Source organism: Oncorhynchus kisutch, unplaced genomic scaffold, assembly GCF_002021735.2.
Source record: "Oncorhynchus kisutch isolate 150728-3 unplaced genomic scaffold, Okis_V2 scaffold3962, whole genome shotgun sequence".
Classification (NCBI taxonomy): Eukaryota; Metazoa; Chordata; class Actinopteri; order Salmoniformes; family Salmonidae; genus Oncorhynchus; species Oncorhynchus kisutch.
The window spans coordinates 61,206-75,000 of record NW_022265907.1 but is presented as its reverse complement, the minus strand read 5'-3'; the positions used below and the strand labels follow the sequence as shown (position 1 = coordinate 75,000).

At 43.6% G+C, this 13,795-nt stretch overlaps 1 protein-coding gene across 1 annotated transcript in view; it reads right to left on the bottom strand.

Moving 5' to 3' along the window:
- The window catches only part of LOC109886752 (regulator of G-protein signaling 7-like), a gene marked incomplete at its 5' end in the record, with an annotated part of 72,917 nt that overhangs the window by 38,906 nt on the left and 20,216 nt on the right, over nt 1–13,795 (bottom strand). Inside the window, 2 exons of the mRNA XM_031821345.1 lie at nt 11,803–11,884; nt 12,549–12,625. Of these exons, the coding sequence (XP_031677205.1) occupies nt 11,803–11,884; nt 12,549–12,625 (159 nt within the window). The remainder of the gene's footprint in view (nt 1–11,802; nt 11,885–12,548; nt 12,626–13,795) is intronic.

Sequence of the window (13,795 nt, the reverse complement as noted above, 5' to 3'; positions counted from 1 at the left end):
TATAGAGAAACAAGGACACATTTCCATCAGTCTTCTCCAGATTGTATAGAGAAACAAGGACACATTTCCATCAGTCTTCTCCAGGCTGTATAGAGAACAAGGACACATTTCCATCAGTCTTCTCCAGGCTGTATAGAGAAACAAGGACACATTTCCATCAGTCTTCTCCAGGCTGTATAGAGAAACAAGGACACATTTCCATCAGTCTTCTCCAGATTGTATAGAGAAACAAGGACACATTTCCATCAGTCTTCTCCAGGCTGTATAGAGAAACAAGGACACATTTACATCAGTCTTCTCCAGATTGTATAGAGAAACAAGGACACATTTACATCAGTCTTCTCCAGATTGTATAGAGAAACAAGGACACATTTCCATCAGTCTTCTCCAGACTGTATAGAGAAACAAGGACACATTTCCATCAGTCTTCTCCAGGCTGTATAGAGAAACAAGGACACATTTCCATCAGTCTAGTCCAGATTGTATAGAGAAACAAGGACACATTTACATCAGTCTTCTCCAGGCTGTATAGAGAAACAAGGACACGTTTACATCAGTCTTCTCCAGGCTGTATAGAGAAACAAGGACACATTTCCATCAGTCTTCTCCAGGCTGTATAGAGAAACAAGGACACATTTACATCAGTCTTCTCCAGGCTGTATAGAAAAACAAGGACACGTTTACATCAGTCTTCTCCAGATTGTATAGAGAAACAAGGACACATTTCCATCAGTCTTCTCCAGGCTGTATAGAGAAACAAGGACACGTTTACATCAGTCTTCTCCAGGCTGTATAGAGAAACAAGGACACATTTACATCAGTCTTCTCCAGGCTGTATAGAGAAACAAGGACACATTTACATCAGTCTTCTCCAGGCTGTATAGAGAAACAAGGACACATTTACATCAGTCTTCTCCAGGCTGTATAGAGAAACAAGGACACATTTACATCAGTCTTCTCCAGGCTGTATAGAGAAACAAGGACACATTTACATCAGTCTTCTCCAGGCTGTATAGAGAAACAAGGACACATTTACATCAGTCTTCTCCAGGCTGTATAGAGAAACAAGGACACATTTCCATCAGTCTTCTCCAGGCTGTATAGAGAAACAAGGACACGTTTACATCAGTCTTCTCCAGGCTGTATAGAGAAACAAGGACACATTTACATCAGTCTTCTCCAGGCTGTATAGAGAAACAAGGACACGTTTACATCAGTCTTCTCCAGGCTGTATAGAGAAACAAGGACACATCAGTAAATGTGAGAAAAAAACAGAGAAAAAAATCCAACCAGGAAGTGAGAAATCTGTGGTTCGTAGTTCTTCAACTCAGCCCCCATTGAAGATACAGGGTGATATTAGTTAAGTTTCAATTCCCAAGGCTTCCACTAGATGTCAACAGTATTTAGAACCTGTTTTGAGGATTCTTCTCTAAAGGAGGGGCTCATAAGGGCTCTTTGAGTGAGTGGTCTGGCAGAGTGCCACAGCCTTGGTCTGGCGCGCTCATGTGAAAGGTAGCTACGTTCCACTTCATTTGTACAGACAAAGGAATTGTCCGGTTGGAACATTAATGAAGTTGTATGTTAAAAACATCCTAAAGATTGATTCCATACTTAGCTTGGCATGTTTCTACGGACTGTAACAGAACGTTTTGAACATTTCGTCCAAAATTCGGCACGACCTGAACTCACTTTTGGATTTATTTGCCAAACGCCCTAACAAAAGAAGATATTTGGACATAACTGATGGACATTATCGAGCAAATCAAACATTTATGGTGGAACTGGGATTCCTGGGAGTGCATTCTGATGAAGATTATCAAAGGTAAGGGAATATTTAAAATGCTATTTCTGAGTAATGTTGACTACCCAATATGGCGGGTATCTTTTTGGCTGCTTTGTTGTCTAAAGACTGTACTCAGATTATTGCATGGTTTGCCTTCTCTGTAAAGTTTTTTTGAAATCTGACACAGCGGTTGCATTAAGGAGAAGTGTATCTAAAGTTCCATGTATAATAGTCGTATCTTTATCAATGTTTATTATGAGTATTTCTGTAAATTGATGTGGCTCTGCACAATCACCGCATGTTTTAGAACTACTGAACATAACGCGCCAATGTAAACTCAGATTTTCTATATAAATATGAACTTTATCAAACAAAACATACATGTATTGTGTAACATGAAGTCCCATGAGTGTCATCTGATGAAGATCATTAAAGGTTAGTGATTCATTTGATCTCTATTTCTGCTTTCTGTGACTCCTTTCTTTGGCTGGGAAAATGGCTCGGTTTTTCTGTTGCTTGGTGGTGACCTAACAATCGTTTGTGGTGCTTTCGCTGTAAAGCATTTTTGAAATTAGACAATGTGGCTGGATTAACGATAATTTTGTCTTTAAAATGGTGTAAATGCTTGAGGAATTTTAATTATGAGATTTTTGTTGTTTTGAATTTGGTGCCCTGCACTTTCACTGGCTGTTGCGGGGGCTTCCGCTAGCGGAACCCCAGTCCTAGACAGGTTAAATAAAAAAATGAAAAAGTGCTATAGCCTGAGGCCTACTAGCCCTCCACTGTACACACCGTGTGCTACAATCCACAGCCTGTGGCCTACTAGACTAGCATGCTAGCTTACCACAGTTTCTCATGCTAGTTGACCCTGTTCTTACTGTGTGCTAGGTTAGCCTCTGTACATAGCGTGGTTATGTTGTGTGCCATGCTCTGCTTATTAGCCCAGTGCTATTAACCTCTATATGCTACTGCCTAGCTATTACTGCTATATGCTACTGCCTAGCTATCACTGCTATATGCTGCTGCCTAGCTATCACTGCTATATGCTGCTGCTTAGCTATCACTGCTATATGCCACTGCCTAGCTATCACTGCTATATGCTACTGCCTAGCTATTACTGCTATATGCTACTGCCTAGCTATCACTGCTATATGCTGCTGCCTAGCTATCACTGCTATATGCTGCTGCTTAGTGTAGAGAAATGCTAATTCTTATGTAGGTGACCAAACTATTGTTAAGGGGGGGCTACCACTCAGAGTTGAGCCTGTGGGGTCCCCTACAGGATAGCTCCCGCATTACACTAATGGCCAAAACCAGCGCACACACACATGATCTCCGTTGTCTCTGAACGTTGAATGCCCGAAGAGGATTCTACGATGACGGACAGACTACTGAGCCAATGGCGGAAGACTACAGACTACACCCCAGCTGAACCAATCCAAAGATCCGATCTTCCAGAATCAACCTACTTTCTGTTCTATATATAAGTGGTGTACTGATTGTATCGGCCTCTTCTTCGTCTGCGCTTCCGTACGAACCAGCGGGAGAGCCGTAATTACGCTGTTCTAGATATCTTCACTCTGAATAAACTGTAGCTTGTCATACAATTTACCACCTTGTCTGAATCGATCCTTGACCGACTCGTCCGTCTACATATCCAATTACTAACAGAAATGGTAGCAGAGGATGGTTTACTAACGATCCAGTCGAAGTGAGTTGATTTGGGTGTGGAGAAGGCGAGTTGGGGAAAGGACGATTCATTAAATAAATAAGAAAGACGGGTGAAGACTTTCGGGGGAGGGCAACAATTCTGCTCAACTCGGAAAACTGATTTCAAGGTGCACCATAAAAAAAAAAATAAGGTAAGCAAAAGCCTGTTAAATCAAACTTTGCATATTGTCGAATAGTCTGTCCAAATTTTTATCAGTTTTTCCGAGTAAGTATGAATTCTTGTGTAAATTTATAATTTGCTGACGAGTCGAAATAACAGTGTACGTGAACATATGTAGTAACGAACCGGCGACGGCCGGTGTGATTTAAATCATTGATGAGATATCAGTAAGGGGATAGCTAATTACTATTCATTAACTCTGGCGCCGAGGGGACAAATTGTAATTTTGGGACCCGTGACCCGGTCAGCACAGTCTGCTAGCTTTCAATGATGAGTGATCACTGTTTTGTCTTTGATAGTTCCGATAGGGGTCGGGAATAGAGATCAGTAGGGGATAGCTAATTACTATTCATTAAATCTGCAGCCGAGGGGACAAATTGTAATTTTGGGACCCGTGACCCGGTGTGGTTCAGTCTGATAGAGATTCACCGATAGGGGTCGGACATGTGTAATAATTCTGATAGGGGTCAGCTCGATAGGGATCAGGAATAGAGATCAGTAGGGGATAGCTAATTACTATTCTTCAAATCTGGCGCCGAAGGGGATAAGTTGTAATTTTATCCTGTGGTCCGGTACGGCTCAGTCTGATGGAAATTCACTGATAAGGATCGGCTTTCAGGGGTCAGAGATATAACGTGCTGTTTTGTCTTGTTTTGTCTATTTGTAACTGTTTATGTTATGTTATGTTAAAATGCAATGTGGTTGTAATTGTTTCCATTAAGATTGTTGGTGGTTAGATAGAGGGAGAGAGAGAGAATTATAATAAGGGATATTGGATAAATCCGAAACTTCTATATTGTATGTACCTATGTTAATAGGTACATGTATACATGTATAATCAGGAATGAAATGACTGATGTATAATTGAAATAATATCTGAATATAATATTTAAATATTGAGACTAAATAGTCGAATAGATCCCTTGGTTGTGCGCTCCATAATGCTATACAAACCCATGCGGTTTTTCTCAACCTGAATATACGAAGGAGAAGCTCTGAGATAAGGCAGAGCACGAGCAATAGTGTCTCTTCGAATACCTCGTGGGCATTAATCAACGTCGGGCGAAGTATATGCTAACTATATTCAGATAGAAGGAGAGAATTTCGATTAAAACTACGATTAAATTCCGATTGAATTAAATTAAATTACGTTTAAAGCAAATTCACAATGGCGAACCCCAATACTCCAAAGCTGAGGTTTAATGAGTTCCTAGAACAAAAAATTGAATATAGATCAGGGGGACAGGAACAATGGAAGCCTATAAAGAAAGTTTGGGAGGGATTGAAGTTAAAATGGACACAAGCAGGTTATCTAGGGGGGTGGCCGCCAACAGGGGCCCAGCTGAAAACAATGGAATGTGAGTTGAGAGGGACGTAGCAGGAGGCCAGAGACAAGGAAGTTGAAAGAAATAAAAGCCATGTATTTAAGAACCAAGGGACCAAACAGAGAATGAACAGAAGGCGGGGCCATTGCGTCTCCCACTGGTCTGCTTACTGGCGTAAATGAAGATTTGTAAGAATCAAATCCTGTGCATGAAACACGCTTGATATTCAGTCGGGGACTAATATCGATATGAATGAGGTCGGGGACAAAGCGAGTGTGGTACATGAGGTGTTTCAGTTGGAGCTGGAACCGGTGAGAATGTTGAAAAAGTCGCAGGCTTGCTGATGAGAGTTATATCATAGAATATTGAGGGGGGTGCATGACTGTTGGAAAGAGTGTTAAACTCTATTAACGCAAATTTCTTTTTGCGGATTTATATTATGAGGTTTGAACTATACTAATGTTGTAGAATTACATAATCAACATCTGAACATACTTACGTTAAACATTAATTGAGCCACTGAGTAATAGATAAGCTGTACACTAGGTACGGGGCGAAGGGTGTGGTCGATGTAAGACGGGAGTGGTGTTCTAACCAAATTATTTAGTTATTTTAATTCATTTATACAAGTACTTCCCGGGTATTGATTTTGGTTTGATTGTTCAGATAACATCATTGAAATTAAACAGGAGGTCAAGGTATACTAACATTAGAATCTGTTTTCATTATGGAGAACAATGAAAGGCCCGCAGAGTGGATTGCAGGCTGAGTTTTTTATGTTAAAGGGACAGTGCACATTTATCACAGTTGTGTGTGTCTGTCTAATGGCTGGGTATTTAAGAAGTATTTTTGGGAGAAAATTTGGAGAAACACGAATAAGACATGAAACATCGAGACAAATTATTTGAGTTTGAGGGGATTATCATAATTATTAGGTTTTGTTTTTGTAGTAAATGTTTGGGTTAAGGGGATTTCCATGTTCCCAGAGACATGATATTTTAAAGAGGCACGCTCACATATGGAACCTTTATGAGTTTTTTATTTTATGAGTTTTAATTACACAAGTGATTTTTATTTTATTTTAAGGATAAAGGGTTCTTTAATATGTCTAATATGGTATGGAACACGAATGTGGGGGGATGGTGTAACCCGTGACCGGATTTCATGGCTCTCTCGGGTGGTCTGATCAGCCACAAGGGGGTGCCATTTGAATAATACATTTGTGGTCATGGGTAATACTGTTTAAAAAAAAAAAAAAAACATTTTTTAAGGTAACTTAATTATAGTGGAGTTTACTTAACCTATATAAAGACTTTAGAAATTGCCACCATAGACATGTTTTTCTAAAAATCCATGAGTTTAAATAAAGCCAAACAGTGAGACATTTAATTAAAATGTGGAAACATGGGAAAAGGCAGACAGATGAGCCCTCCCCCGCACTGCAGAGACCTTGACGGTTGGAGAGCAGAGAGGAGAAGTTTTAGAAGGGAGCCAGGACGAGCAAAGATAACGGAGTGTGTAGATAACAGTCACTGAGTGGAGACAAAAGGGAGAATCGGACATGTGGGAAATTAAAGGGGCGCTCCTACATGATAATGTCAGAACAGAAGGATAATATACTAATCTTACCTAAGTCATTATTTAGAGTAGGTAAGGTTGTTACCTGGGCATAGCCAGGTATCAAAAGGGGGATAGGTAAATTGTGGTCTAGGATAGGATGGGGCCTATTGGATAAGAAACTAATATTTTTTAAAAATGTAGTTAACAAATGGGCATAGAAGTTAAAGATAGAATCAGATAAAACATGAGAAACTGTTTGTTAACCAAGCCTGTATGTCCAGCATTTTATGCATTATAGGTGAACTGCAGGTGAAGTCACTCAATCCAGTCCCAGAGGCTTGTTGGGGGGACCATACCAAGGTCTCCTGGTGACAGCTAGCTGAAAGAGCTACCCGGATTCATATCGCACGGCGGGAGGGTAAGACACACTGACACTATCGAACAATAAACAGCGTTCGAGAGGAGAACTGGAATTAACAGAATTCCGGGGGCCATCTCTCGAATGAAGAAAATCCTCCCTGTCCTGTCACCCCTGTTTTTGTTCATAGAAGTGAATGTGTGTCTGGCTCTTGCTAAGTGATGTGTTCTCGGGGAAAGGGTGGGGCTTCACATGGAAGCTGTTTGTCTGAGCTGTCTTATCGTGGGTGACATCCCAAATAACACAGCTCCGGATGAATCAGTACCTGAAGCCTCAGCTGGTTTGACCACCCTGGCTCACGGGTTGACAGAAAACACTGGGGTGGATACTTCTGATTAATTGGGTTTGATAGTATGTTCAGAAAATGAGGAAAATATTATGATCACTGTATTATGGGCTACATTCACCTGTGTGACTGTTTTAGTTTTATGGGGCTGTTGTCTAACTCCCTGTGTATGAGGCCTTATTTCCAGGACTCTGGAGAAATCGATGGTGATGTACCAGCGGATTCCAGGTTCTGACCCGTGGAATGCTGAATGTATGTCTACAGAACAAGTGGACGAAAATTATAAATGAAATTATATTAAATTGGGAGGGTGTCCGTATGGGGATTACAGGATAACCGACTTGGGACAGTTCTGGGATTGGAAGAGAGGGTATCCTTAAAGCAGAGGGGATCCCACAAAGGTGGATAGGTTTTCCATGATATGGGAAAACCTGGGAGCACTGTTGAACTTTGTAAAGGTGATGAAATCTTGCTAACCATCAAAACTATTAAGCTCTCTGATGCAGGCACTTACACCCTCGGACTACAAAGGACCGGGACAGACACGATGGGTGTGTTTTCTATTAAGGTGCTGCCAAAACCAGAGGTCCCAGATGAACCAGGGCCAGACACACTCCTCTACCACCCCTGGACCGAACCTGCCACCACTGTATTAAAAAATCCCATTCAGGTAATTAATGTTAGACTATTCAGCTATTGATCAATTAGGCACTGAGACTGGTGTTATTGGTAGGGACAATTTGTGGCTTTCTTATATGAGGTATACAGTTAAGACCCTGAAAAGAAAGGACTGCATGAGTTACATGAAACATTGGTCATGATAGACCTCTTCTGGCCACACACCCATTTGCTATAGGAGAAAAGGAGGGGTGGTTGTGTATTCTGAGAGGTTTTTACCTGGTTGAGGCCAATTCAACTCTCTGTTCCTCTGAGCCTTGTGTTTCCTACAGTACCTCCTCATCGGGCCCCTTGGGGTGTTGAGGCATATGGGGGCAATTACAGTTGCATCACGGGTACAGGTAATGGCATTGATTATGGGAGATTGCCTGAAGCTGATTGCAGTAGTAACATAACCATTAATTCCACTTGGCCAGTTACAGGCCTAAACCAAACTAGTGGTCTGGCTGATGTGTGGTGGATCTGTGGACCCAAAAGAGTGCTGAGACTCATTCTTAGAGGAGACTGGCAAGGTACGTGTGCTCTGACCAGTTTGATAATTCCACTGACCATTGTTGATGTTACTGCTGAACAGTTGTTGGGTTCTGTATCCAGGGACCGGAAAACATTCCATCCCATGGGAGACATAGAAGTAGTGCTCCATGGACAGAGGATGTAGTTGACATACACACTAACCTGTTGGGAGTGCCGGTGGGGGTTCCTCATGAGCTTCAGGCCTTGGGCAGGAATGATGGATTATAGGTCCAGCCATAGTGGATGCAAGACAGACTGCATGGATTCATTACATCTACTATGATCAACAGCGTTTTGTTAATTACCCCCGTGATGCACTCACTGGTATGTCTGAACAGTTTGAGGCCACATCTAGGGTTGCCAGACAGAATAGACTTGCTTTGGATATGCTTCTTGCCAGTCAGGGGGGCGTATGCAAGATGTTCGGTGAACAATGTTGCACGTATATTCCTAATAACACCAGTCCAGATAGTGCATCAAGCCCACTAAGGGCCTTAGATATACTACTATCTGCTGAGATGAGGACCATGGCGGGGGTGGAGGAGTCTGGCCTGTTCTCTTGAGTGGGAGCCTGGTTTTGGTAAGTACACTAGTATGGTGGTTACTGGATTTCTGACCCTAATTCTTGTATTTTTGTTATTTGATGTGTTGTGCTGCTTGCATCATACTGTGTTTTAAGAAGTCTGTTACAGATGTGGTGAAGGCTTCAGGCATGATGATGCCTTTGCTTGATGCTCCAGTTGGAGATGCTGATACTGAAGCATGCTTTCAGGGGAGGATGAGACTGACTGAGGATGACCCATGGTATGCTGTGGGCGAGGTAGTAGAATAAATCTTACACCACCACAGTTCCTTGTTATACATCTTTATGATGGGTTTTCTTTCCAGTATGTTTGTTCTCCCTGTTGTTAAGGTTTTGAGTCCCTGGGTGGCATGAAGCCCAACTGGTGCAGGATAGGAGTAGCTGAGAGGACCAGATGGTTTATAATAATGCTTTGCTTTGCTTTACTCTGTTTTCCATGACCAAAGTTTTATATCTTACATGTCAATAAACAATAAAGTGTTATCCTGTTTTTGCTAAGTGACACCCTTGTGGGTGTCAAAAGGGGGACTTAAATTTCACACCATTTTTTTTTATGTTCTGTTTTTGAATGAGCTGTTCTCTTTTGACATGAAGGTATTTTAAACTCTGTGACTGTTATATGATTCATTGCTGAATTTTTGTTCACACCCTGGGGGGTGTGAAAAAGAGGGATTATTGGTTCCTGTGTTTTACATTATAGCCATTACCATATATATGATTGAATATTATCTGCTGTTGGCTTGTGTTGATGTATGCAAGTGTTATGCAACATAGCTGACTTGAAACATTGTTAAAAGTGTCAGGGCCAGGGGACTTTCTCATGCTGGAAAAATACAGAAGGGAGGGCACATTCAGAGCGTGGGGTTGCGAGAACAAGCGTTTTTTGTTGTTAGATAACAGGAGCCAGGTGCGTGATAACGGTATGGAGCATGAGAGCCTGGCTGCAACTTCTCTTATGACATTCCAGAATCGCATTGCAGTAGATATGCTACTGGCGGAGAAAGGTGGAGCTTGTACTATGTTTGGTGAACAGTGTTGCACTTTCATCCCTAATAACACGGCCTCCGATGGTAGCTTGACCATGGCCCTAGAAGGTTTGAGGACGCTTAATGGTAAAATGAAATCTCATTCTGGGATGGATACCTCGATGTGGGACTCCTGGATGAGTGCGTTTGGTAAATATAAAACCCTGGTGTCCTCCATTTTGGTATCCATTTCGGTGTTCGCTGCCATTTTAGTTCTCTGTGGATGCTGTTGCATTCCATGCATCCGTTCCCTTGCCACTAGGGTTATCTCTAAAGCCATTGACCCTTCCTCCCCTTCCCAGATGTTTCCTCTGCTGGATAAAGACCTACATGAATTCGAGGATGAGGAGGAGAGTGCCTATTTAGGTTTACATTATATCTGCTGTTGCCTTATGGGGATGTATGTATGTGTTATGCAAGTGGATCATTCCGCCTGACTTGCCTAGTTTAAGTCACATCTCTTTGGAGATGTGAAGAGAGGGAATCACAACTTTTTCCTGCGGGAAAAAAGTTGGCTTATGTAGACAAGCATTTACTTTTATTTTGAGCTGTTGTTCTCCGCTCTGTTAAATGAGGGTTGTAAGTTCCTAGGTGGCTGGTAGCCAACTTAGTACATAGTGGGATTGAATGGAGAACATGATGGTAATACATATATATCTATTTCTGTTTAAAACCGTGCCTTATTTCATAGTCCCCTTGGGAGAAGTTTCTCTTTGTGTCTGGATCCAGTTAGGTTGTGTCACGTCTCTGGTGAGACGTGAAGAGAGGGTTTTGTAGAGAAATGCTAATTCTTATGTAGGTGACCAAACTATTGTTAAGGGGGGGCTACCACTCAGAGTTGAGCCTGTGGGGTCCCCTACAGGATAGCTCCCGCATTACACTAATGGCCAAAACCAGCGCACACACACATGATCTCCGTTGTCTCTGAACGTTGAATGCCCGAAGAGGATTCTACGATGACGGACAGACTACTGAGCCAATGGCGGAAGACTACAGACTACACCCCAGCTGAACCAATCCAAAGATCCGATCTTCCAGAATCAACCTACTTTCTGTTCTATATATAAGTGGTGTACTGATTGTATCGGCCTCTTCTTCGTCTGCGCTTCCGTACGAACCAGCGGGAGAGCCGTAATTACGCTGTTCTAGATATCTTCACTCTGAATAAACTGTAGCTTGTCATACAATTTACCACCTTGTCTGAATCGATCCTTGACCGACTCGTCCGTCTACATATCCAATTACTAACATTAGCTATCACTGCTATATGCCACTGCCTAGCTATCACTGCTATATGCTACTGCCTAGCTATCACTGCTATATGCTGCTGCCTAGCTATCACTGCTATATGCTACTGCCTAGCTATCACTGCTATATGCTACTGCCTAGCTATCACTGCTATATGCTACTGCCTAGCTATCACTGCTATATGCTATCACTGCTATATCTCACTCTGAACACAACACATCACTCTGAACCCAACACAGTGTATCACTCTCTGAACACAACACAGTGCATCACTCTCTGAACACAACACAGTGTATCACTCTGAACACAACACAGTGTATCACTCTGAACACAACACAGTGCATCACTCTCTGAACACAACACAGTGTATCACTCTGAACACAACACAGTGCATCACTCTAAACACAACACAGTGCATCACTCTGAACACAACACAGTATCTCTCTAAACATGGTCTGTGGTGACAGGGAAACAGAAAGGTTCTATTCTTACCACTGGTCTGTGTACGTCCCAGAAAGCTCTCTCTTGACTGTCCAGAATCTTGCTCTCAATTTTGTCTCTCTTCTTGTCAACTCTGTGTTAAAGGATAGAGGTGGACACCTTGTAACACAGACGTCCCATCATTCATTTAGTTACAGATGTAGGTTCTTCTTTTGATCACCCTGTCGCACATGAACCTTCATGAAATGTAGGAAAAGTAGTGTATTTGAGGTTTAAAAAAGTTTGTATTTTTCGCTTAGAAATTTCAGACTTGATTTTCCCTAACAAAACATGTATCAACCTCTCCTCTCCTCTCCTCTCCTCTCCTCTCCTCTCCTCTCCTCTCCTCTCCTCTCCTCTCCTCTCCTCTCCTCTCCTCTCCTCTCCTCTCCTCTCCTCTCCTCTCCTTTCCCCTCCCCACCTCTCCTTTCCCCTCTCCACCTCTCCTCTCTCCTCTCCACCTCTCCTCTCTCCTCTCCTCTCCCCTCCTCTCCTTTCCCCTCCCCACCTCTCCTTTCTCCTCCCCCCCACCTCTCCCCTCTCCTCTCTTTCCACATCTGTGAGTAAATTGAGGCAGAGACCTTGAGGCTGTGTTGTTGGGGAAAAGGGCTGTTTTACCAGTCAGTCTGCATGCATCAATTCAGCTCAACATGAGCTTGCAGCCCAAATGGTACCCTATTCCCTAATAGCACCCATAGCAGTGCACTGTGTAGGGGTTAGGGTGCCATTTGAGACACTAGATTGGAGGAGATACTTACTTTGCTTGTGCTTCGGCTTGCATAAATATAAACTCCCATTTCCTGGCGAACGCTCTCTGTAGTCTGGCTAAGCTCTCCTGAAACACACAGGAACATACAAACACCTAGTGTCTTATAGTTTCACTACCTCTTACATAAAACATGCCTCTGAGGGGAAAAATACAGTTGTTTTTAAACAGTAGTTAACTGCTTTCCAAACTAAGCAGCCTTGTCTCCATCGAATGTTGGGACTGGTTGATTGTTCTTTACACTCGGATAGAAACGACTGTAGAATAGAGGAGGAGGAGGGAGGGAGGGAGGGAGGAGGAGGAAGGAGGGAGAGGGAAGAGATGGAGGAAAAGGATGGTGGAGGAAGGAGGTGAAGAGAGGGAGGGAAGAGGTGGGAGGAGGGAGAGGGAAGAGATGGAGGAAAAGGATGGTGGAGGGAGGAGGTGAAGAGAGGGAGGGAAGAGGTGGGAGGAGGGAGAGGGAAGAGATGGAGGAAAAGGATGGTGGAGGGAGGAGGTGAAGAGAGGGAGGGAAGAGTTGGGAGGAGGGAGAGGGAAGAGATGGAGGAAAAGGATGGTGGAGGGAGGAGGTGAAGAGAGGGAGGGAAGAGGTGGGAGGAGGGAGAGGGAAGAGATGGAGGAAAAGGATGGTGGAGGGAGGAGGTGAAGAGAGGGAGGGAAGAGGTGGGGGGGGAGAGGGAAGAGATGGAGGAAAAGGATGGTGGAGGAAGGAGGTGAAGAGAGGGAGGGAAGAGGTGGGAGGAGGGAGAGGGAAGAGATGGAGGAAAAGGATGGTGGAGGGAGGAGGTGAAGAGAGGGAGGGAAGAGGTGGGAGGAGGGAGAGGGAAGAGATGGAGGAAAAGGATGGTGGAGGGAGGAGGTGAAGAGAGGGAGGGAAGAGGTGGGAGGAGGGAGAGGGAAGAGATGGAGGAAAAGGATGGTGGAGGGAGGAGGTGAAGAGAGGGAGGGAAGAGGTGGGAGGAGGGAGAGGGAAGAGATGGAGGAAAAGGATGGTGGAGGGAGGAGGTGAAGAGAGGGAGGGAAGAGGTGGGAGGAGGGAGAGGGAAGAGATGGAGGAAAAGGATGGTGGAGGGAGGAGGTGAAGAGAGGGAGGGAAGAGGTGGGAGGAGGGAGAGGGAAGAGATGGAGGAAAAGGATGGTGGAGGGAGGAGGTGAAGAGAGGGAGGGAAGAGGTGGGGGGGGAGAGGGAAGAGATGGAGGAAAAGGATGGTGGAGGGAGGAGGTGAAGAGAGGGAGGGA